The sequence below is a fragment of the Prionailurus viverrinus genome, chromosome F1 (assembly GCF_022837055.1).
Source record: "Prionailurus viverrinus isolate Anna chromosome F1, UM_Priviv_1.0, whole genome shotgun sequence".
NCBI classification, from domain to species: domain Eukaryota; kingdom Metazoa; phylum Chordata; class Mammalia; order Carnivora; family Felidae; genus Prionailurus; species Prionailurus viverrinus.
The window spans coordinates 28,594,551-28,621,072 of NC_062577.1; the positions used below are offsets into that span (position 1 = coordinate 28,594,551).

A 26,522-nucleotide genomic window follows, 5' to 3' on the forward strand; every position below is an offset into this window, starting at 1 on the left:
AAACCGACATTTAAGGTAATTTGAGCCTGTTCTCTGAACATAGAAGGACATGAAGACAAAAGGCTAGCCCAGAACTTAGAATTTTAGGCAGACATTGTATAAAGAGGCAGCAGACTGCTTCTGGATGTCTCAGAGCTGGAAGAAGCAAAGACCACATCGGCAAAATACAAACATAGACTTTATTAAATGCTGCTCAATCCCCCAATGAAGATCTTTCGTTACAAAACAGTTTTCCACACAACTGCAAGAGATTGGAATGGTACTCATAACAAAAGAGGTGAGAAATACTTGACCAAGTGAAAACATACAAGACCTCTCTCTAGTCAGCTTGCTCAGAACTCTACAGGGGCAGCCTAGTGCGTTTCCTTTAAATAAAGCCAGCCAGTGACCGTGAGTGCTCTGTGTCACCACACTGGGGGACTCAAAGCCTCCTTCCCTGGGTCAGCAGGGGCTGGAAGGAAGGGCAGGTTCTGAGGACTGGAAAGGCCCTGCCTTCAGCCTTTGGGAGGAAGAGGAGGAATGAACTGAGAGGCAGGCTCAGCGTTTACCTGTGCTGCCTCCACAAATCTGGGCTCATTACTGTGGGGAGTTGCAGATGAAGAGGGATATTCTTGAGGAACAATCTAAAGAATTTGGTTTACTTTCCCAGCTTTTATTTATATTTTGTGCTTTAAAAAGCCTGGAGATTTAAGTTTCTGCTCAAATTCCAGAGTGCAGCAACTCTAGTGAAGGAAGGCTTAGGGCAGGGAACTCCCCCCCCCATCATAGTTCTTTTTCCTAGGATGTAACTAAGGTCTGCAGCAATGTGAAAAGCACATTATAAAAGGGAAAAATATACAGAGCAGACTACTGTATCTATGTGCAACACAATCAAAAAAAGAATTCAAGTCATAATTCTTACCACTCCCATAATTAGCTCACTCATATCATAGATGATGAAGTTCATTCATTTCTGTGAAACTGTAGAAGTGACACAATAAATCCATGATTAGACAAGGTTACAATATACTGTGGCCATGATACAGCACAGGGCTATGTTTAGTCCATATTTTTCATTTACAGTTGCCAGAAAAAAAGTTGGCCTTTTAATTGTATTATACTGAGAGGTTTGTCTCATAATTTTTACATATTTCAAAAAAGTGTACAAAACTGCCTATCCAACAGAGGTGGTGGCTTTTTTTATTCGTCACTTGTATTGCTGAGAATACTGTGCATGTTGTAAGCACTGTTCTGCTTTTCCAAAGCTTTCTTTAGCTTTAGCTCCTCTAATTTTTTCCATAACTCTTCACGTTCCAATTCCTTCTTTTTCTCTCTGTAGAGAAACCAAAATTTTTGTAGTCAGAAACCTTTAATTTAGGGCCTGAAGAAAGTTGCTGTTTGGCAGTCTGCTGGAGAACGCATTGTTCACCCCCATTTCATTTAACTCCCTCTCCTAAAGCATCTGAGCTCCAATTACTTGGACACCTGATTACTCTTGTCACTCTCCTGTACCAACGCAGAGTGACTCCTTGCTTTCTCTCTGCTACATGTTCTCACTTCCATGACCACTTTGTCGTTCATGCTTTATTACATTCCCTTTCTCACCTAAACCTCTTGCAGTCACCCTGGTTGGCACAGTCACCCTTTTACAGAGACAGAAGGGCTGGCTCTCAGGCTGGAGCCACTTCCAGGTAGAATCACCTCTCTAGCCACTAACCAGTCTTTCTCTCTCACCTCTTACATGTCATGAGAACTTTAAAGTTTGAATCATCTCTGGAAAAACAAAACTCAGAATATTTTATATGTTTCAACTATTTGATTTCAGTTCTAAGGGAAACAACTGTGAATAACTGAGACCAAACTGTTCTGAAGGACTATACGAACATGTGAAAAAACCATAGGCTGGGGCGCCTGGGTGGCTGAGTTGGTTGAGTGTCCCGTCGGACTCTCAATACCAGCTCAGGTCATGATCCCGGGGTCGTGAGATCAAGCTCAGCATCAGGCTTTGCGCTGAGCATGGAGCCTTTTTAGGATTCTCTTTCTCTAAAAAAACAAAACACCCCATGGACTTACAGTTCCACAGTTATATGCCATTATCATTTTGCAGATAACGGTTAGGCGTATGAAATATACAAGTTATCTTTTTGTTATAAAAATCATCTTTTTCTTCCCACTGCTGCCCAATGTTTAACTTCTGCCTGAAAGGCGTGGTTTTTTAGGATGCCCTTGAAGAGGAGCCATTCTTGTTCTACTTGCCACAGGAAAACCCCAATTAGGAACTTTTTAGTCAAAAGAGATCAGCTTTTCCAAACAAACAATAGGTAATAAACTTCTTAAAAGTAAATGGTAGCTATTATTCTCAAATGATGCGTGGGCGCAGGTATACTGACTGGTTACTACCCACCTGATGTCTGAAATGAATGAGAAGTGATTTTTACAAGATCATTTTATATATGAAGTTCTTGAAAAGAGGTGATCACTAAGGCAGGTGTGTAAATGCTGGTATGTGCTATCATCCCTATATATTGTTGCAAGGAACAAAATATTGATAGTACTGAGCCAGAGACCTATGTGAGCTCCCTCTGACTGAAAAACAAAAAACCCAAAACACAGACTTTAAGATACCACTTCGTTAAAATGTGCGGCTTAAAACTACCAAACTTGTGCAAAGAGCAGCTGCAGAGTAAAGCAGACAAAGACGATTTTCATAGATACATAAGATATCAAATTTTATAAATTTGGCAGAGAGTGTATTTCACAATGCAGATGCTGCTAGACTGATAAAGTCTAAGCCTCAGAGTGAGATAAAGAGAGGATTTATAATCCACATTAAAATCATAATCTAACCAGTAGGGGAAGTTTTTTATCTGGAAATGACTTAAAAGAGTTTTAAGCATATAGTTTGAAATTCTCTAATGTGACGGACTTAAATGCTAATTTTAACTTAGGCAAGATACCTTATTGAACTGAAATCACCTTCAACCAACCTAAAGTGTATGGATAACTTGGTAATTAAAAATACCAAATACCTTTGTCTTTCAGCTTTGTAGGAGCTAGTAAGGTCGTCAAAAAGCTTGCCATTCATTTCCATTAGGGTTTTCAGCACGTTGTACACCAGTGCTACAATGGTTCTAAAATGAAAGTAAGCAGTGCTGGGTTATAGGAAATACAACATGACTATCATCTCTAAATAGTGGCTGATTCACTTAATCCATTTTAGAGACGACAGACAAAGGTGCAAGAGGTTTAGGAATTTGCTCAAGGTCACACAGCCAGGGGTGATAGAGATGGTCTGATTCCAAAATTTCACGTCTTTCTTACCATGCTTAAACTCTTAAAGCGTTATGGTTACCTTCATGGCTGCTCTCCAGTCTCAAGCTAACAGTATTAAAAGATGAAAAAAATCACCTATCATAACTTGTAAACAAAACAAAAAACCCACAAAGGAGGATAAGGGTGTTACAGAGGTTGGAATATATGCAGTCTAAACATCTACACCTTAAGCACCTCCGCTTCTCCCTGGGATAGCACCGACCTTCGAGGTCTGTGCATCCTTGGCGGATGTTTGGTTGGTCTCCCCCACTGGGTTTGACCATACACTGGTGCAGAATGTCACACCAGGTCGTCCTACCTTCAGGGGGGTTTGCAATTTTAAACTGAAATTAACAACATACATGTATTTACAGCTCTGTGAAACTATATGTATATCGAGTGCACAATGGAATGAAACTGATGTTAACCTTAGAGTAAGTTCCAAATCTGTATAGGTTTCATGTATGAGTTAGGAGATTCAAAGACAAAAAGCACAAATATCAGAATACCGCGATCAACATAAAAGACACTTACGGATTCCAGTGTTCTTTGGAGATTTTGTATAAACTGCCAAACATAATTGGCAGAATTTTATCAATATTCTCCTCAATCAAACTAAGAATATATTCATTATTCCAGAAGTACAATGCCCTTTCTGCAACCTAAAAAAACATTTAGAAACGTCAAAACTAAAAGATAAAGGAAAGGCTAGTATAAAAAAATGGCTTCGCTGAAAACATCATACCTGAAAATGAGAACTGGAGACACACTTGGATATTTGCTTAAAAAGGGGCTCTTCAATTTTTTTGAACTGTGTGGGTTCAATGACATCTAAGATTTCTTCAATTTCTCCTAAAAACATCACCTAGGTTAAAAAAATTTTTCTTTTAATAAGTATGACAAATTTTATGAAGATAACATACAAAACTACAAATGAGAAGGCTAATCTATAAATTACACAGGGACAAAAAAGGTCTTGATAGTATACACAATTTACTATAATGCTCAGCTATCCCACCAGGTCTCTTCAATCCCCAGAAAACCAGCTCCTGCTAGGTAGCAGTAACAATACAGCCAAGCCCAAAGCTGCGTGGTTTATATACTGAAGCCCTAAGATTAAGAAGTTTTAGTGAGATTGTACTATTTTTGTTTAACAAAACCTACTTCTTTCTGACTGCATGTTTTTGGCCAAAATTTCAGCAGTCCTCTGATCACCTGCAAAAAAGAAGTTTAGCACAAATTAAGCCATGAAGTTGGTCAATCCCAGGAAATTTTTAGTAATTGTGATTACATAACATTCATTCTGAAGTAGATCAATATTTAAGTGTATCCCCAGACTTTCTGCTCGGCTTTACACTTCCATGAATAAGTATTTGCTGAGTGTGTCTGTACCAGATACTGTTCTAGATGCTAGGAAGACAGTGATGAACAAGACAGGTGACTGGTGACCCGGATTTTCAAAATGCAGGGAGACCAATGGAAGTTATTCATGAAACATGTAAGTAATTTTAATAGTTAAGTGCTACTTACTAGGAAGAAAATAAAGGAAAGTATGATAATGACTTGGTGGCATGAGTGAGGAAAGTTACTTTAGGGAGAAAATAAGGAACAAAGAATTTCTATTACTTAAAACCATTTGAAGCACCAAGAAAGCCAGGAAGCTTCCCAATTTATTTGATAGCTAGCACCATCTTGATCACCAAGATACATGGAAGGGATCGTGAATTTAAGTGAACATAATTGCAAAGATTTGTACTAAACTGAACATTAACAGGACAATATTTGCCCCATTATGCCTTATTCCAGAAATTCCAGGATAGTTCAACTCATTAACAGTTCTAAGTTAAAAAGGAAAAAAACTATATGATCATCTCAAGATTTTGAACAGTTGTTCAAAATGTCTGACTGCCTATATATTCTGATAAGAATTTAGTTTAGTAAGCTAGAATGAAGAGAATTTATTAGAAACCATCAGCAATCATCTTATATAGTGATTTCTTGGAGACAGGTGGTAAAACCATCAGGGCCTGGTACTTTCGTGGAAATGTATCTGACAGCCTTTTAGGTTATAGTTATAATCCAGTTACAGTTATATTCAATAGCCTGGTCCTGTAATAAACACTTATTCAAATTAGGAAGAACACTGTTCAGGAGACAGTCCAATAAGATAAAAAGGATCCAATGAATATTCTTGGACAGGAATACCAAAATTATACTTATTTGTCTAAGTATATAATAATTATATACTCCCTAATTTAAAAAACAAAAATTACTGGGGCGCCTGAGTGGCTCAGTTAGTTAAGCATCTGACTTCAGCTCAGGTCATGATCTTGCAGTTCTGTGAGTTCGAGCCCCACGTCAGGCTCTGTGCTGACAGCTCAGAGCCTGGAGTCTGCTTTGGATTCTGTGTCCCCCTCTTTCTCTGCCCCTCCCCTGCTAACACGTGCACGCTCTCTCAGAAATACATAAACATTAAAAAAATTAAAAAACAACAAAATTTCTAAAATGAGTAGCCAAATTCAATGTGGCCAGATAAATATATAAAAATCAATACCTTTGTAAAACAAAGTATCAGTAATAATAAAAAAAGGTGCATTTCCTAACAAAAACTAATGTACATAAAGAATAAAATTTGCAAGAAATGTTTACTGATCGTGAGAGACTACAAATAGATGAGATGATTCAATATCATACATTTTTCCTATATTTAATGTAATTTCAATCAAATACCAACTGAATTACTTTCTGAAACTAGAAACATTTATTCTATAATCTGTAAGTGTAAGCAAATAACCAAGAACTTTTCTGGGTGGGAGGGGGAGAATTAACGGAATGGAACCCATATTACTGATATTAGCAACTAAAATGAGATGATATCAGCACAGAAACGGGCAAAAAGATATGAAATAGGGACGTGTAGCTAGCTCAGTCAGTAGAACATGCAACTCTTGATCTCGGGAGTCATGAGTTCAAGCTCCATGTTGGGTGTAGGGTGTAGAGTTTATTTAAAGAAGCAGGCAGGGATAGGAAACAAGACTATCTACAGTCATGTACATATATGTATATATGTATGAAAAAGGTGGCATTTCTGTTCCATGGAAAATAGATGAATTAGCCAATTAAGTGGTGGTACTTGGACTGCTGTCTTCCCGTTTAGAAAGAAAAAACGTAGCTGTGTTGGTAGCCAGACTCCTAAAATGATCTTCCATGATCCTTACTTCCTGAATTCACATACTTGGATAATCCCATCCCCTCAAATTGGGCTGGCCTAGTGACTTCTAACCAACAGAATGTGGCAAAAGGGACAGAATATCCCCTCCATGAGTAGGTTATAGAAGATTGTGACTTCCATCTTACTAGGAGATTGTCTAGAGCCTTCTCATCTTGCAAGCTTTGATCAAGCAAGCTGCTCTGTTGGAGCAGTTCCTAGTCAGGAACTGACTAGGCACTGAGGGTAGTCTCTAGCCAAGAGCCAGCTAGGAACTTGAGGCCCTCAGTCCAACAGCACTTGAGGAACTGAATTCTGCCAACAACCACATGAACTCAGAAGCAGATCCTTCCTCATGTGATCCTTTCTGTGAGAGCCCAGCCAGGGCCAATACCTCAACTGCAGCCTAGTTGGAGACCCTGAAGCAGAAGACCCAGGTAAGTAATGCCTGGATTCTTGTCTCAAAGAAACTATGAGCTAATAAATGATTGTTTTAAGCCACTAAATTTTGTGATAACTTGTTACATAGCAACAGAAAACTAATAAAAAGCAACAAAAAAGACCAGTTCTTCACCCTTGTCACACACAGATTTCAATTTCAAATGGTGTAGCAGGTTAAATGATGGCCCTTCAAAATATCTGTGTCCTAATGTCTAGAATCTATGAATGTGACTTAATGGGTCTTTACAAATAAAATTAGTTAAGGATCTCAAGATTAGATCATCATTATCTGCATGGGCCCTAAATCCAGTGATGTGTCCTTGTAAAAGACACAGAGGACAGACAGAAGAGGCAGCAGTGTGAGTGTGGAGCAACGCCACAAGCCAAGGAGCGCCTGGAGACACGGGAAACTGGAAGAGGCAAGGAATGGAATCGCCCCTAGAGCAACTGGAGGGAGTGTACCCCTGCTGACAACTTGATTTTGGACTTCTGACCTTCAGAATTCTGGGAGAATAACTTTGTTATTTTAAGCTACCAAGTTTGTAGTAATTCATAGCAGCCCTAGGAAACTATTACTGATGGAATAAACATTTTATAGGTAAAGACGAAATCCATAAAATAACTAGAATAGGATACTGGAGAATATTTTTATAATCTTAAAGGGTAGAAGGATTTTTCTGGTACGACATCAAAGCCAGAAACCATAATGATGAATAGATTCCACTACATAACATTTTTCTTCAGTTCTTTAAGGAAAGATTGAAAACTATATTCAGGGACCGCTGGGTGGCTCAGTCGGTTAAGTGTCTGACTCTTGATTTCGGCTCATGTCATGATCTCATGGTTCATGGGTTCGAGCCCCATGTCGGGCTCCATGCTGACAGCTTGCGGGGCCTGCTTGGGGTTCTGTCTCTCCCTCTCTCTGCCCCTCTACCGCTTGCACTCTCTTTCGCTCTCTCAAAATAAACTTTAAACACAAAACTATATTCAAATTTAAAAACTCCAAATGCATAAAAACTATTTGCAAAATATATCAGGAAAATGATTAAAAGTAGGCAAAGAACACAGAAATGTAAATGATCAATAACCACATAAAAGGATGGCTTAATCCTCGTAGTAATAAAAACCTATTAAAGTAAGATTTCTTACCTCTTTGACTAGCAAATATTTTAAAGCGTAACATTCAGCATTGGCCATGGTGAAGGAAAATGCATCTTCACACTCTGGACTGTATTAAATTGTTCAGACTTTTTGGAAGGCAGCTTGGAATATGTTAAAATTTCCAAGTAAGTACTCTTTGACTCAGCAACATGGTTTTAATTTTAATGATTTTTAAACATATATATACATGGGGTGCCTGGTTGACACAGTACGGCATGAATGTGGTCTCGGTCTTGGGGTCATGAGTTCAAGCCCCACATTGGGTGTAGAGATTGCTTTTAAAAAATTTTTTTTACTTAAAAAAAATTTATATAGTAAAATTTGTGTGTGTGTGTGTGTGTGTGTAGGTGTGTACTGTTTGTTCTCAGGATTTTTATATACACATAGATTTTCTTTTGTTACCAACACCACAGACAGGACACAGAACAATTCTAACACCCTAAACATCCCCTCACCCAGCAACATGTTTCAACTACTCATGTGTCCATAAATTCAAGACTGATTAAATATGTTATGATGATCCATATAGTGGAATTCAATGCTACCAGTGAAAGCAATAAAACAGATTAATATGGAAAGATAGCCACATTATACTGAGAAGTAAAAACACCTGATCACTGTCCTACAACTGAACCTACACACACACACACACACACACACACACACACACACACACACACACACATATATATATATATATAGAAAAAATTTCTAGAAAATATATTCATCAACTTAAATGGTTCTCTTTTAGGTGACAAGATTTTAAGGAACTTCCTCCACATTGTGCTTTACGATTTTGTATTGTGTGAACCAAATTAACACACATTACTTTCACAAAGAGAAGTAACATTAAAGCCATTTCCATTTTAGAAAATAATTTCAATTGAAGATCTGGGTACCTAAATAATGTAATAAACTAGCCAAAGTTCTGACTTACTTATAATTTGCAATAAGTTTAGATATGAATACCAGGTTTCTAGAGAATAAATATGAAGGCTCAAACCCAAGTAACATGGCCATAATTTTGGTGCTGGAATGGACTATGGGAGAAATGGAAAGATCTATATACCTGTACAGATCATTATGAACTGAAAAATATTTTCCTTTGTCAACCTGGACATTTACCTTTCTACCTCTTCATCCTGTTCCCATTTCCATTAACTCAGCTCCCCTAAGAAAGATCTCTGGCCATCATCCTCCCTAATCTACTCTTTAAAAAGAAATAACCTTTCTTCTCTATCCATCCCATATTAATTTGTTTAAATTATATCTGTCTACAATTCAACTATGAACCATGACTTACTATGGTATGGATTTTGTCTGAAGTCTGATGAGAGGTACCATGGATTTATATTATGTTTTAATCTACTTTAGAGGTTTATGTGGTTTCATGTAATACTAGGCTCCTATTTCTCCTGATTAGTCTTGAAAAAACTATTTTTTAGCTGTTTCCAGAAAGATTTGCAAGTGTAAAAGTTCAAAAACTCAAAAGTATTAGGAGTGGAAAAATATCTTTTGTTCATTTACACAAAGTTCAATCAGAGGAAGACTACTAAGTTTATAATCTTTTCAAGCATCCCTAGGTATAGCCTCAGTAACTTCATAATAAAGAAAATCTCATTTAAATCCTTTAAATGCTTTGCTTTTCTTCAAGAACTCTTAGATATTTAGATTAAGGATACCTAGAAAACATTCTGTCAAAATACTCATCAGTGTAAAAAGGTTGTTTTCTCTGCTTTCATACGTTTCTATTTCTCCTTACCTTTTGTTTTTCTTAAATGTTCAATTTTCATAGTAACATTTTTATTCTCTCCTGAATCTGTGGGCAACAGTCAACAGAATTCAGACTGAATTGCTATGCTGATTCATAAACAACCTTTACTCCAAGAATACATCTGTATCACCAAAGGCAAGGACATGTTTTCAATCCCTATCATGTAGTTTATTATTAATAAGAGAGAAAATCCTAGTTCTAAAAACAAAACAAAACTCCAGGGAATAGTTTTGGGACCCTCACAGTATGTTTTAATTTTAAAAGGTGAATGAAGATTAAAAATGTTGTCAGTAAAGACAATATGTATGTAAAATTTCACATGAAGTCACTAGATCCTATCATCACATATCTCTGCTATATTTTAGTGTTAATCTATATTTAAGCTACTCAAGAGACATCCTATAACTCATAAGAACTTCCCCTCCCAACCCTGTTCTCTGAATGCAGATTAACCTAACATTCCTTCTAAATGACTTTAAAGTATATTACTACTGTTTGATAGTTCTACACAGGTGTATAAAGAAAAAGCCAGGGGCGCCTGGGTGGCGCAGTCGGTTGAGCATCCGACTTCAGCCAGGTCACGATCTCGCGGTCTGTGGGTTCGAGCCCCGCGTCGGGCTCTGGGCTGATGGCTCAGAGCCTGGAGCCAGTTTCCGATTCTGTGTCTCCCTCTCTCTCTGACCCTCCCCCGTTCATGCTCTGTCTCTCTCTGTCCCAAAAATAAATAAACGTTGAAAAAAAAAAAAATTAAAAAAAAAAAAAAAAAGAAAAAGCCACAATGAAATGCTACAATGTAGATTAAAGACAAAAATAAATAGGACACTTACTGGTTCTGTTAGTGTGGTATCTTTCTCCAGGAACTGTACGACACAGTAGGCTAGCTAAAATGCAAGGGACAGTTTATAAATATTACTGAAAGAAACAGTGATGCAGGATTTTTATATTTAGTTAACACAAATGATTACCTCATTTTAACAAATTTTACTCTAACCCAATATATAACCATGAATATATTCACAACTGTGTCACTTGTTAAGCTTGAAAAGTAACTTATAGGTCAAAAAATGTTCTTTTTTCAATAGTAACTTCTGAATGTAAGGACTACAGCTAACACTTTAGTTTTTCAGCAAGTTTCTGCATGTATACCTATGCTGATAGGATATTATTTACATACTCCTAGAGACTAAAATCATTGTCCAACTACACTATCAGGGCTAGATGGAACATTCTGCAGATATGTGGGACTCATTCAAAGTCAGGGCCTAGGCGTTGGTGGTATAGTGGTGAGCACAGCTGCCTTCCAAAGTCAGGGCCTAGACTAGAAAACAAGAAAACTGGATATTATCTCTCCTATATCTACATTAAAAGTGCATTGAGCTTATTTAATAAAGCTAAATATTGTAATACGTTTAAATTATAACGAAAGTTTGCTTTAATTTACAAAGCAAATTGCTTAATTATACCTAAAATTGCTGCCTTAATATTTCTCAGTTTCTCTGCCTTTATATCAGCCTTTGAAACAATGTTCATTTCATTTGAAAGTTGTCTGAAACTTACCTGAGCATGAAACAAAGCTAATCCTTTTGCAGTATGCATAGGAATAAGAACCTTCATTAGAAATTGTTTATGTTCTGCTTTCAGTGGCAATGCAAAGCCATTGATAATACTGGAGGGAAAAAAAGGCAGGGGGAAGGGTTAAGTAGTTACTACTTTATTTCCAAAAGTTATATCCATGAGTAAGTACCTAAGGAACACTGCTCTGCTTCAGTCTCCTGGTGTTGAATGACTTTATGAATTCTGTTCTTCTAAGTCATTCAATGATGCCAAAAAGAAAACTGGGACTGCCAATTCAAGTCCCAGGAAGTAATTTCTATCTTCATTTTCTAGAAAGCCTATCACTTTATGCATCATTGCCTTTATTTTCCTACCTAAAGCCACAGGAGAGTTAGTATCACAGTGTTGTTAGAACTTTCAAAATTTTCTGAAGCAGAAGTATTTTCTGAAGTACATTCTGAAGTTTCTCTTACTTTGCTAAAAGATCTGAAATTAAGAAGTAGTTTTCTCCATAATCACTCTCTAACTATAAATAGAGGGGGCCTAATCTTCTCAAGTTAATATTGCTATGTGATGAATACAGAAAGCAAAATGTTCACATAAACTAAAAGGCTATAGATTCTTCTAAAAAGAACAGACGGATTAGGAAGGGCCTATCAATATCTCAGCAAGAATTCTTATAACTTCATCAAAGATTCACTATAGTTTATTTCATTTCTTCCCAATCAGATCCTATAATTTCTGAGGCAGTCTGGCAAGATCAGGCATAAAACATGCCACAGCTTCAAAAGCAGGAAGAAGCCTATTCTAAAACAGATGTCTTGCATGGCAAGTACTTTAATATGCTGACCGCTTAAAAAGCTATAAAAAGAATTCAGTTGAGAAGCTATGTCTTGTGCTCTATATTTAAACTCTAAAATATAAAATAATTTCTCCAACCCCAGTAAGATTCTAATACATAAAACGTTCAAAGTTATTTAACTCTTAAAAAACAATGACCTACCTTCCTAATATTTCAAGGAGTTCAGCAACACCATTGAAATGTTCTGTTTCATATATAAACCTGAATTTAAAATAAAGACAGGTGTAATGAAAACTCAAACATTAGAAAACTAAATTAAGAGGCAGGAAAGTAGAGAAATCAATCCTAAGGGCAACTATAAGAAACCTACAAGTGTGCTTCAGGAATTCTTTGTAAGCTATCTTGCCCCAAACTAGTTACCTCTAAGCAATCTTATAAAATAAGGCCTAATTCCTATTAAGTCACATACACTTTTGCTATAATCTAGCTGCAGAGATAACAGAATATTATTTCACCTGGAAGATTTTATTTTACTGAAAAATGTATAAGAAAGATGGGTTTTCTCAAAGAAATACTTTTCAAAATAGGAAACCTCCACCCACAGGAAAATCTACGAGGTAAGGACGGACCCATATGGAATCAAGCCACTTTTATTCATAGTTTCTCTAAACCTAAACTAAACAGGCTGTCTAGCTTTCCAAGATTAGGCTTGCTGTTAAAGCAGAAGTCATGAACTCAAATGACTACAGGACAGGGAAGTATCATGACTAGAGTAGACTTAGGAGGACAGAGACCTCAGGAAGATGCAGTCTCTCAAGGAGGCAGCCATTTCTGATCTCGAATTGTTACATCATACGAATGCTAGCCTAATTCTGCCACATTTCCAAATAAACCAAGCCTAAATGTGGTTACATTAAAGCAAAATCTCCTAATTAGAAGCAATTACTTAACAGATTATCACTTATAGTCCAAATATATACTCCATATAAATTTAATTAGTTTTGCCAGAAAATCAAAATTACTTTCAAGAGCTATTGATTTAAATATTTACACACAATTTTTTAAACAAAAGGCTCAAAGAAGTAGGTAACTAGACATAAATTCTCCTCAATAAACCTTAAACATGAACATTGGTATTACCTATTCTAAACAGTCTTCATAACTATTGTCCACTTAGATGAGAAGTAAAGTTGCAAGTTTTGAAAAAGTTACATGCAATCACGACACCCACAAAACAGGCTAAAAATGACTCAAATACTTATCAAAAGTTCAGATATAAAAATTAAAGGAACTGGAATAAAAAGAAAACATGGAAGGGGAAAAGTGCTATATATGAATATATGACCAGTTTACCTGAGGAAAATGTTGTTAATTTGTTTTCTGATGAATGCTCTTAATCCAAGAAATTTCCCATAAATTCGGTGCAGAACAGTCTTCAGGAAGTCACGTTCTCTGGGATCTTCACTATCAAAAAGCTCCAGGAGCTTTAAAAAAAATCTGAGAAATTACTTTTTAAAAATAATTGAGCTAAAATTTCACTTTATTCTAATTTGATTTCAAGATAACCCATGAAGTTTTTAAGAAAAATTTTAATGATTCTGCCTTATCAGGATTCTGCCTATTCTTGCTAAATAATGAAGCTAAAGAAAAGTTTAAGGAGTATTTCATTTCACTTCATTTCAAAAAACAACACATAAAAATATAAATACTTCAAAAAGTGTATAGTTTTGTTTTGTATTTTTTTTGCTTTGCCACTCATTTAAAAATTCTATCCTCTTCTTGACTACTAACCATGGCTCATAATTTTAAAGTTTTGAAATCTGAGAGATTTTTAATGCTTTTTGATAGTAATTCAAAACTACATACAAAAATCTTAAGCTTGCAAACTGCAAGTCATTAAATAAATGAAGTTTGAAAATACACGTGCAAATGAGTATTTCCTGTTTACTAGAAAGATTTATACAAACTAAAATTGTTTTGTGATCTTACACTAAAAATCAAGTCACCATGCCAACAGCTCAGAAATTAATATTTAATTAGTAGGAGAAAGTACTGGCAGATACATGCTAATAGAGTAAAAGTCATTCAGGAAATAATGAAATAGAGATGAGACTACAGATTTTTATTTAAAGTCACTTTAGCAACTGGCTGCAAAAGTTTAAACCAGTTCAAACTGGCTAATTCACCATTTTCCTCCTATACCTCTACACAACTCTTCAGCAAAGGCAGAATAAAGAGATCTTTGAAAAATTTAAAGTCAAAGCTCAAATTCCCATTTTTAAAATGGCAAAGAAACTGAATTTCTGCTGTCAAAAAATGGTATTACTGTATTTTAAATAAAACATTGGATTTTCTTAGGAAAAATTTTAAAGTAATTTCTCTATATAGAATATAATTACCTATATGAAGTCATCAAGGAATTTTACATTCTGTACTTTTTTTTTTTTTAATTTTTTTTTAACGTTTTTATTTATTTTTGGGACAGAGAGAGACAGAGCATGAATGGGGGAGGGGCAGAGAGAGAGGGAGACACAGAATCGGAAACAGGCTCCAGGCTCTGAGCCATCAGCCCAGAGCCCGACGCGGGGCTCGAACTCACGGACCGCGAGATCGTGACCTGGCTGAAGTCGGACGCTTAACCGACTGCGCCACCCAGGCGCCCCACATTCTGTACTTTGATATTGATAATTACAGTCAAGATGGCAAGCTCTGGACTCCTCAAAGTTCTTTTCCCATTCTGTCTTGAATTGTATGTGATTATTTACATATGCATCTCTTCTATTAGAGTGAATGTCTTTTGAGGGTTGTGATGACTTTAGTCATACTTACATACCCTTAAACAAATGTCTTGTTTATAGTCTGCATTCTTTGTTCACTAGGTTATTAAAGTCCTGAATGAGGCTCCAAACAAAAATATCCAGAGTATAAGAATTTGTGTTAATATACCTAATAAATTCAGTTCAAATTATTCTAATTAAAAATGGCTAACCTACTCATTTGAGACACTCATATTCAAGTTTCTGATGTTGGGTTTACTTAGAAGATAAGCTTGCAAATTAATAAAAGGGGCCCTTACTTGTTAAGGTTGACATGTTTAATTCAAGAATAAATGAATTTAGTACGAGTTGATCCTCAGGAGAAAAATATAAACTAGAGAATACCTGTTCGCCAACTGTTAAATCTATTTAAAGAAACCTATTTTGAAATACTGTAATCTAAATAATCTATTTATAAATATAAATATAAATTCATATAATAAAACATACATAAAACTAGTCATCAGGAAATTGTTTCTTATTCTGGCTGTGATACTTATCTCTAACTTTGCTTTTAAGGGTAATTCATAACCTCTGAGCTTTTTCATCACTGATAAAATGAAGAAGGCTGAAACTAATCTTGTGCTTCTAAGTGTAGGGAACATTATGGTCAGAGAGAGTCTAGTTTGAATCCTGATTGTGCCATCTACTAGCTGTGTAAAATTAGACACACATGCTTGATATAAAAGCATATAAGGACAATGCCAGGCACATAAAAAGCTCTTAGCTTCTTTCTTTCTTCTGAAATCCTATGATTTGAACATAACTTGTAATTATCCAAGTATTTTTTTTCTCTTGAAATATGAATGTCCAAATTTATACTTAATTTTTTCCTGTACTTTTACATCTTAAAATTACCACCTAATCAAATAATTTCAGAATACAAAAGCTAAGGATTCTCTCATATACTATTCATAAAGAATAACATAATATGAATACATCACAGAAGTGATCTATGAAAGCACAGCCATATAAACTGCTAGGAACAAATTACTGGGCTTAGGTTTCTCAGATAATTCAGGTATTTAGAGTATAAAGTAGAAGTTTTCTTCTTGTTTCTCTTCAAACCCATGGAATAAGCCAGCAGCAGAAATACCTCAAGCTCTAGACTGAAGAAGCACTAAGGCAACTGTCCCCCTCAACCTGCTTTTATGTTAAACACAATTTAATGTGGTATTACTAGAGTTCCTTAATATACTCTATTCCTTCTGTAGCACACAAGAGCTACCGAAGGAAATAAATATGCATTCATCTGCAATTACCAAAATCACAAAGTTCTATTTAATCTGATTTTTACTTGTGAATGAAATGTAAATTTTACTGTTAGCACACACCCAATATTTCTTTGTAATTTATGAAGAGTTGCTTGAATGGTTGAAGGACATATTCCTGACAATATTCTTCATTAATCAATACACTAACAGCAATTAGTCAGAATACTTTATGTGAGGTCAGATGTCGCTATAAATGATGAAAACTGAACTCTAAATAAATATGCGGAACTCATGTTTGTAGAATCTTTATTATACAACAGTGGTAAGAGGGTAGGAAAGGTCCTCGTAATGATTTTAGTCCTCGCCTCCGCACTGGGTTCATTGCTACCTTTTGACTCATCTCCTACCTTTCTTGGAAGTGCAAATAACTGTAGAAGAGAAGAGCATCAAATTCCTAATGAGACCTTACATACTGATAAGTATTTCCAAAGAGAAAATAAACCTGCAAAGATTTGGTCTACTTCACCACAATCCTGTCTAGGGCCAGCCAGTTCCCCTCAGTTAAAGAGAGGCTTTTACATTGTTGAAAAGACTTTGAAGATTAAAATAAAAATGAACACATTCTGAAAAATTAATTTTCAGTATGTAGTTTCCAAAAAATAATAGCTTATAACTAATTTATAAAATAAAAGAAGGTATCCCATTATGTTTCATTCACTCTATCTCCTTTTCTTCTTAAATATCCCATTTATCTGCGGTTTAGGAACTGGGAGGCTAGAATGCCCAAGGTGCTAAGGGGAAGGAAAAAGGAAAGGTCATTGGTAATTGTAACCAATAACAGGAAAGGAGCCGAAGCCCAAACTCCTAATGGTGATTCCATTTCTGTTTTTTCTCTGTCATTTCAAAGTTACAATGCTTAAAACATACCCCAAAGTTCAAGTTCAAAGACTTAAAAATTTAAAAGAAAGCTTCTTGCCCTTTGATTGAATGGTCATACCAAATTTTCTCAGATTGTCCAGAAAGGCTTGCTTTTCTGGTCTTTATAAAATAACTGTAAGAATTCAGGATTGGATGTAATTCCACTGATGTCATTAGAAGCTCACTCTTGTTTAAAATACTCTCGTATTCTCATAGCTCCTTCACTTTTACCCTAATTGTCTGGCAAGAGTATTAAACGATGTTAAAGTAAAATAAACCATTTAAGTTTTGACAGACTATTTCAATCACAAATTAATGAATCATTGCTAAGATGAACCCAAGGAAATTTAAGACATAAGAATTCCTTACCTGCTGTACAAATTTCTGGTCAATGTATCGCTTTGCAATGCTAGGCTGGAAATCAGGGCTCTCCAAAAATCTTAAGAAGAATTCATACACCAACTATGAGAAAAAGTCAAATAAAAACTAAGATGATGCCTATAAAATTTTACCCTATTAATCACTTCATACCAAACATACCTCCCCTACCAACCTAGGAGGGAGATTTCAGAGCTCATTAGAAAATGTGATGAGATGGTAACATTTTTTAAAAAACTAAATATACATTCACAATTTGGTCTCCTAAGCTGGTAAATTTGGGGGTTAATTGCTTCACATCACTTGTTGAAACTGTAATTACAGGAACTAGAAAATAAATATTTTGCCTAACAAAATATTGAACTAAGAAAGACTGTTTTGTAGTCCATACTCACTGGGAACATGTTCATTTTCCAGTGGACTCCTAACCCACTTCAATTTAATTTCTAGAGTTCTTTAAATATAGATCAGAAACTTACAGGTAAGAATAAACTAGATTGCAAGGGCTGGTGTATCAATAACAATAAAAAGAAAACCTTCACGTCTTTCTATAAAACTATAGTGGGGCAAACAATTAAATCAAAACCAGCATACCTTATCTACACTTGGGAAGTAATGAACCAAATTATGTAAATTCAGGGTTCAGGAAGGAATGTCTATTTACCAAGGTGAATAAACTAGGAAGTCACAGCAGGACTTCTACTTAAAAAGGGCCAAGCATTTTAAAAGTAGCAGAAAATGTTCACTTGCTACCACAAATCAGAATTAAATAAAGTAACGTTTAGTTCAACTTGCTTCCATCACACCTACATCTGTCTTTCAAGAAGAGAGGAAAATACACGAAAGTTCTTTTATTGTAACCTAACAGCTCATAAAAGACAGGAGTATAGCCCCTGGAATTTAAAGTAAGGAATTTGCCTTACTTTATTAGCTATTGAAAAACATATTAATCAAGCATCCTAAACATAAAAAAGGAAGATTATATCCTAAAGCAAAAACAGTCATTCAATAAACAGGTATAGTTGGGCCACATATAGAAGGGAGAAAAAAGGGGCACCTGAATGGCTCAGTTGGTTCACCATCCAACTTCGGCTCAGATCATGATCTCACAGTTTGTGAGTTTGAGCCCCACATCAGGCTCTCTGCTTCAGAACTTCTGTCCTCCTCTCTCTCTGCCCCTCCCCCGGACTCTCTCTCTCTCTCTCTCTCATTCTCAAAAATAAATAAACATAAAAAAAAAAAAAAGATTGCTGTAATAAATTTACAGACTTTACAACATACACAAAAAAGCATTACCAGATCTGGGGCTTTATCACTCACCACACAATAACAAATTTTTATTATTTTATTCAATTATTTTATTCAATAATATTATACAACAGTTTTAGGAACAAATATTATCTGTGTTTGATGCATCTTTTTTGCCCAGCTGTGCAAAAGGAATGATGCTCATCTGGTCTAATTATTATCTTTTAATTTTCATGTTAAGTATGATATTGTAACAAGAAAACAAATTGGTATCAGTTTTATTTGTAAATAATCTTCTAATCAACTAACTATGTAGATAATTTTGCTTTGGAGTACACACATGCAAAAAAATCTACAAAAATTACCAGAGTCCTCTGAAGAGTAATACAGTCTCATGGACTGCTACACAGGTTCACTGGCACAACTGTCCAGTGCCCATTTTCATGTCCAATACTGGCCTACTGTGGTAAGTTCCTACTTCTGGTTATTGGCATAGAGCTCCTAAAACCCTTGGAATTTCCTGAGTGATAAGGGTAAGAGGTGCATCTTTTGTTATAAGAAGCCCCTTTCAATCATGCCTGAGTTTAGGCTAATGAGATGACTGTAGAAGGATGAAGCCTGCTTATCACAGCAACCAACCCTATGATAAGAGGGTTGAAACTTTCAGTCCCAAACCCCATCCTCCAGGGAGGGGAGAGAGACTGGAGACTGAGTTCAATCACTGATGGCCAGTGATTTAATGGATCACGTTCACCTCACGGAACCACCATCAAAATCCTCAACAAAGGGGTTTGGAGAACTCCTGAACTCCTGGGTTGGTGAACACATCAAGGTACTGGGAGGGTAGTACCATGGAGCCCCTTCTCCATACTGTGATCTATGCATCTCTTTCATTTGGCTGTTCCTGACTTGCATCCTTTATAATAAGCCAGTAACAGTAAATGAAGTGCTTCCTGTGTTCTGTGGGCAGTTATGGCAAATTATCAAACCTGAAGAGTAGATTGTGGGAACGAACCCCAGACTTAAAGCCAGTTGGTCAGAAGTACCAAGAGGCCCAGACTCCTCTGACTGCCATGTGAAATGGGGTGTGGCCCCATGGGACCAAGCCCTTAACCTGTGGTATCTGTGGTAACTCTGGGTCATCAGTGTCAGAAATGAATAAATTATAGGACACCCAGTTGGTATCCACAGAGAAGTGGAGAATTTCTTGGTGCAGAAAATCCACACATTTGGTGTCAAAAGTGTTATGGGTAGAGGAAACAAGTTTTCCTACATACAGTGGGAATGTTATTAGGCACTGTACAGCCCCAAAAAGCTTATTCACTTGTTAGGGAGGTGAGACAAAATTAAACATATAAAATGGTATATATGCAAAAATTATATGGCACAGACTATGAGTGGAGGAGACATTTAGAAAAGGGCAATAGCACTGTGGAATAAAGTCAGCAGGAAAAATAAAATCAGCAGGAGGAAAATGCAACTTGGGCCCTACATTTGATCTGACTTTGGATAAGCCAAAAAGAAAAAGAAGGGCTTTTATAGAAAGGTAGGACATGTCTTGAGCACGAGATATAGGGTATGGGTTGATGGGTATGGAATCAGAGACTCAGAACCTTTATGAAGATCCCTAGTTAAGTGTAAGTTAAGATTTGTGGTGAGGTGAGACCAGGTTAAACAGGAGTCAAGTACAGCATGCATTAGCCTATATACTCTACCTCTTAAGATCTACATCAGATATATAGGGCTTAAGGCTTAATATTATTAGGAGTAATTATGTATCTTTTGGGAGATTTGCATGACATCCAGCTGAATCCTCTAAATCACACATTCATTTGAAACTTGTGCCTATCACAGATACACATTAGCATTTCTTACAGAGTTTTCATCTCCGCCATTTACCTGACACAGTGAATATTAAGGGACCAGTTAAGATAGCAGCAAACTGCTATTATGCAGCCAACTTAGCAACAGCGAAGAGACAATAACAAAAGGTTATCTAAACACATGTTGAGTAATGTGAAACCGAAGTAAAAGAATTGCTAGTGATCTACAGAGCTGACAATCTTCAAGATGGCCATTAAGACTATGCTTCTATAAAATTGTACACTGTCCCCACTGTCACTCTTTCTAAACCCTTTATCCTGCATTACTTTTTTCTTGTATTTATTACACCTTGACATAGTATTATTATTTAATCTTTTCCACTAGACTATAAAGGATTTTGCTTACTGGTTCAATACATTACCCCCAATATATAGAGCAATGCCTGGAACATAATATTTCCTGAATGAATAAAAATCACAGTTGTTCAGAGACAATATATTTTTGTATAAATACTGGAGTTTTTCTATGTTCTTATATATGAAAAAATAATTTGCTCCAAGAATCTAAGAAATAGTGCTGCAAAGAACAATAGATACTTGAGCAATGCATTAATTTTTCTAGTAAAATGGCAAACTTCACATACGTTCCTACTTCTATGATCCAAAAAATACCCTAAAAAGTAAGTAAAAAATGTAAACAGTTAACTAAAAAGGGTAATCTTACCATTCTACTCCATAATGACCGTATCTTCACTAAGGTTTAGTTAAAATATATAAAATTCTGATCTTCATCAATAAAAGATTTTAGAAAAAGGCACAGCAAAAACAGCAGAGATGATTCAAGTATCTGAAAATGAGATCTATACACAAAGCTAAGAGGACTGGAAATGTTTGGCCCAGAGAGGCAAAAGACTGAGAAGAGACTTTCACAAACTGTAAATACACAAAAGACTGTCTTCAAGGAATATGGCCCAACGTTTTCCAAACTCTTTTAAGAGGAAACTAATTTAAATGGGTTGTAAAGTGGATTTAATATATGAAAGAATTCATGTAAGACTCAACATATACTGAACTAAATGAGATATTTTGTATTAAGTGACTGAACAGTGAATGTGACCAAGAGCTATTTGGATGTGAAGGTGTAGGCTGTAAAATGTGTAGGTTTCTAATTTAAATTTCTAATTATAAAGATCACAAAGAAGAGCTTCTGGTCCCTAAAATACAGGTTATCCCTAAAAAGGTCTATGTTATAGTCAGTACCCCAATAATTACATCTTAAGTATCTGTGCCACTAAAGAAAATAACTGATACAAGAAAATTAAAATACTGCATGATCTGCCTGTATTCCAGGCTAGTACAGCAGCGAAGCATCCCTAATTACCTAGAAGTCAACACACAGAAAATTATAATCTTGTTGGTCCTCAATAAATACAAAATACTTAGGAAAGAAAATAAAAATAATTTGTAACTGTTAATGAATAGTTGCCATATAATACATTTTATAAATTAAAAGATATGATCAATCCCCCAATAGTGAAACAGTTCTTTTGTTCCTTTCTTTTTTGTTTATTTAATTTATTCCATTATTCCAATGATCATTAGTATTTCCATCACAGTATGGAAAAAGAGTAGAAAGACAAAAATGATAAATTAGCACATTTTTAGGAAATTCATGAACCAGGCTGGAGAAATAAAAACTTGAAAGGTGTTGAAATTACTTGTGATTATTCCTTCTCATTAACTAAATATAATGCTTATTTTACATCCTATCAAATTGATTTATGAAATCAAGTATCTGATAAGCTAAGTGTAAGATGTAAACTTCTGGGGCACCTGGGTGGCTCGGTCAGTTAAGCATCCGAGTCTTGATTTTTGGCTCAGGTCATGCATGATCTTACAGTGTGAAACCAAGCCCCATGTCTGGGCATGGACCCTGCTTGAGATCTTCTCCCTCCCCCTCTGCCTGCGCTTCCTCCCTCTCTCTCAAAAACTGACTAAATAAAAATAATAAATAAAATGTAAACTTCTAGTATAAAACAAAAAATTCCTGGTGAATTGATTCAACGTATGTTATGAACAAAAAACTTTCAATGAGCAAATTTCCTCAGTGCTACAACTTTTTACAATGTCATTTATCAGAGAAGCTTTAATATTCCACCCTAAAAAAAGATGATTAAAGGGGCACCTAGTTGGCTCAGTCGGTTGGGCATCTGACTTATAAATCTTAAAATTTTTAATCAACGTTTGCTAATCCTAGGATTCCTCTTCCATTTTATTTAGATATATGTGTGCTAGGCAAAATAAATAAATGAAGCAGACTATTGCTTAAAATGTCACAAATCATGTAGAATATATATTTTTTCTCTTTTTAAAAATTTTTTATTAAAAAAAAAAATTTTTTTTTCAACGTTTATTTATTTTTGGGACAGAGAAAGACAGAGCATGAACGGGGGAGGGGCAGAGAGAGAGGGAGACACAGAATCGGAAACAGGCTCCAGGCTCTGAGCCATCAGCCCAGAGCCTGATGCGGGGCTCGAACTCCCGGACCGCGAGATCGTGACCTGGCTGAAGTCGGATGCTTAACCGACTGCGCCACCCAGGCGCCCCTCTCTTTTTTTTTTAAATAAAAATAAAATGGGGGCACCTGAGTGGCTCAGAAAGGTGAGCATCCGACTTTGGCTCAGGTCATGATCTCGCGGTTTGTGAGTTAGAGCCCCGCATCAGGCTCTGTGCTGACAGCTCGGAGCCTGGAGTCTGCTTCAGATACTGTCTCCCTCTCTCTCTGCCCCTCCCCTGCTTGTGCTCTGTCTCTGTCTCTTTCAAAAATAAACAAACATTAGAAAATAAATAAACAAACAAACAAAATAAAAATAAATAAAATGGAATGACCACTAAAAAACGTGAGTCCTGGCAAAATAAAAACAAGCAATGTAATCGGAAAAGCTAGCACCCATATATAAAAGCAAGATTCCTCTCTACCTTCTAAGAACTATACAGAAAATAGCTAATGTTGCTGATTATCCATCCTATTGTCATTAAATATATATCCTTTTTCCTTTTACTTAAGACACTCTTCACTCCAATGGTTCTAGCCTATAGCAAGCATTGTTGGTTGGCTAATATAATATCCATTCCCTTCCTCTTGTCTGTCTCTAATACTGAAGCTGGCAAAACTAAATATTCACTGTCCATCCACCTTTCAACTAGAGTAAAGGAAAAAGAGAATGGTAATAAGAAAGATGAAAAACAATCCAACAGAATAAAAAAATGAGATTTTAAAAATCCAATATTTTAAGAGAAAGTAAGAGACACAGAACAATAAGAAGAACCAACATATGAAAAACTGGCATCCCCAGAGAAGAAAAAGAAAAAGCAGCACAACAAAAGAAATACTAAAAACCATTACTGAAGAAACTTCAGAAATAAAAGTGGGCTTTTATGGTGAAAGAATACTATTCAAATGAGAAACTTTATCTAGAAAAATAAACACTTATGTATAACCAGTAAAGCACTTGGCCATTAAAGGGACAACATCCTTTACAGACATCCAGGCCAAAAACCACGTCTTTATAAAGGCAAAGAAAATCAGAAGATAATGGAATAACATATTTAAGGTATCTAGGGAAAGAAGATGAATCAAGGATTTTAAATCACATTGGTCTTTAAAAAGAAAATCTACAAACTGCTATTGTACATACAAAAACTCAAGGAATAATATTCCCACGAGTTCCTCTACTAAAGAATGAGTTCCAGGGGCGCCTGGTTGGCTCAGTCAGAAGAGCATGTGACTCTTGATCTTGAGGTCATGAGTTTGAGCCCCATGGTGGATGTAGAGATTACTTAAAAAAAAAACCAAAAAAAACAACAAGCTCCAAATTATCAAGAAATGATCGGAGGAACTTTGACATAAGGATCGATGGTAAGATTAAATATTTTACCTATAGAGCTAAGAACAAACAATGGGCATAAAGGTGACAGAATAGTAATATACAATTAGTTACATGTTCTAACCACATAGGTATTATACAATAATAAAAATATAAAGTTGGGGGAGAGGATGGAGAAGAGTGTATGGAAAGTAGAAGCTTTGAATTGTTATGCAAGTATTTACTGTGAAAGTAAAAGGATATTACTTTATGTTATATGCTAGAGAAGAATGGAAGTTAGGGAAGAGACTACTTAATCATTTCAGTATTGTTAATTCTAGGAAAGCAATGAAGTAGCTACAAGAGAAAGAACCCAGGGTATCATATAAAGGTTATCAGCATAAAGGCAACAATAAGAGCAAAAATATACTTCTTCCCACATACCAAAAGTAATTATCTTTTAAGAAAACAAGGGGAGAGAAAAGAAAAACATACAGTTTAAAAAACTGTGCTAGGTTCTGTGCAAACATTATCCCATTCAATCCTTAAAGAATCCTTATTTATCCCAGTTTCATAAAGGAGGAGGCAAAAGAGTTAAGCAGCCTAACCAAGGTCATATAGGTAGAAAAGTACCAAAACTATGATTTAAGTAGAGGTCTGTCACCAGAATCATTTCGATTTACCATGCTTTGTAATGATAATAATTCTCTTACTTGTTAGAATTTGTATATATAAACTTTTGTTACCTTTAACCAAGGCATATCTGTACCTGTATAATTACACTTTTAAAAACTCACTTATGAGGGCTAAAAAAGAAAAAGAATGGCCAGTTGAATTATTTGGAAGATCTGTTTTACTGGTGTTATAATGAAGCTAAAAAGGTATGAATTAAACCTCATTAAAAATTGGTATGTATTTATTTTAGGGCCATAGACTATATTTAGGAGAGGCAGTAAAGCTTTTAAAAATTAAGAGCAAGTACTTTGGAGTAATACTCGAGTTATAAACCTAATTCTGCCACTTACTATTTTTATAAACTTGGGCAGGATTCTTAATCTCTTCTAGCTTCATCTAAGCTTATCTATAAAATGAACAATATTATGGTGTTACCAAAAGGATTAGATAAGATGGGTATATAAAGCAGTTGCCACTATCTCTGAAACATGGTAAGTGCTCAGTAGTCATTTGTATTGCTCTAATTAGCTAATCATGATCAACAGTCTTATAAATGAGTACCATTGATCATATGTAGACACATACATTAAATTCTCTAGAAAAACCCATCACTGTGTTTGCCTGCAGATTTCAGGTCATTAATATTATTTTTAAAATATAAACATTATCTGAGGCATTAGGCAAGAATCCTTTGAACTTTTACTTTCTCCCTCAGAGCCTTGCTTATTTTAAAAAGTAAGAAAGTGCATCTGAATATTCTCAGAATATTTTAATGAGACATTTGGGGGAACAAAAATAAATGATCATAAAGACTAGATATATAAAAACATGTGCAAAAGAAACACTAAACACATATGAGTATAGTTTATGGCTATAATGGAATCTTTGTTAACAGTTTGTAAGTATTGTAAGATAATCTACCCTGAATCCTATTCTAAAGAATTCTAGTACTAAAGTATCAACTGAGGTAGTGTCAATGTGATTTTACTGAGTGAACTCTAGATGACATTATATTAAAGCCACATATTTGAGGGGGGGGGATGTTTAAATGAAGTAGTTAGAGCTAGACAGAAACAGGGAAGGTTTAATGGAAGAACTGACCCTGCCTACATAAGAAGTTTTTACTACCAATTTTCCAATGACTCTGAGGAGTGAACTGTCACACAATGGCATTTAGGTCAAGAAGACTATCCCTTTCTCAGTCTCAACTAAAAAGACATGCTCCAGAGAGAGACTTCTGAAATGTCAAAGTGAACTTGGTGAACTTGCTGACCCATAAAAACAACCCAAAACAATTTGAGCTGCATAAGAATAAGTGAATGTGAAGGTAGATCAGTAGAGATTATTCAGTTT

The 26,522-nt window shown here is 35.6% G+C and overlaps 1 protein-coding gene across 1 annotated transcript in view; it reads right to left on the reverse strand.

Annotated features, from left to right (window-relative positions):
* Positions 1 to 165: 165 nt before the first annotated feature.
* The window catches only part of PPP2R5A (protein phosphatase 2 regulatory subunit B'alpha), a 66,754-nt gene continuing 40,397 nt past the window's right edge, over positions 166 to 26,522 (reverse strand). Inside the window, exons 4-13 of the mRNA XM_047840823.1 lie at positions 17,549 to 17,641; positions 13,585 to 13,715; positions 12,433 to 12,492; positions 11,433 to 11,541; positions 10,703 to 10,756; positions 4,456 to 4,506; positions 4,037 to 4,156; positions 3,826 to 3,953; positions 3,009 to 3,110; positions 166 to 1,312 (exon numbers count right to left, since the gene is read on the reverse strand). Of these exons, the coding sequence (XP_047696779.1) occupies positions 1,180 to 1,312; positions 3,009 to 3,110; positions 3,826 to 3,953; positions 4,037 to 4,156; positions 4,456 to 4,506; positions 10,703 to 10,756; positions 11,433 to 11,541; positions 12,433 to 12,492; positions 13,585 to 13,715; positions 17,549 to 17,641 (981 nt within the window). The 3' untranslated portion in view covers positions 166 to 1,179. The remainder of the gene's footprint in view (positions 1,313 to 3,008; positions 3,111 to 3,825; positions 3,954 to 4,036; positions 4,157 to 4,455; positions 4,507 to 10,702; positions 10,757 to 11,432; positions 11,542 to 12,432; positions 12,493 to 13,584; positions 13,716 to 17,548; positions 17,642 to 26,522) is intronic.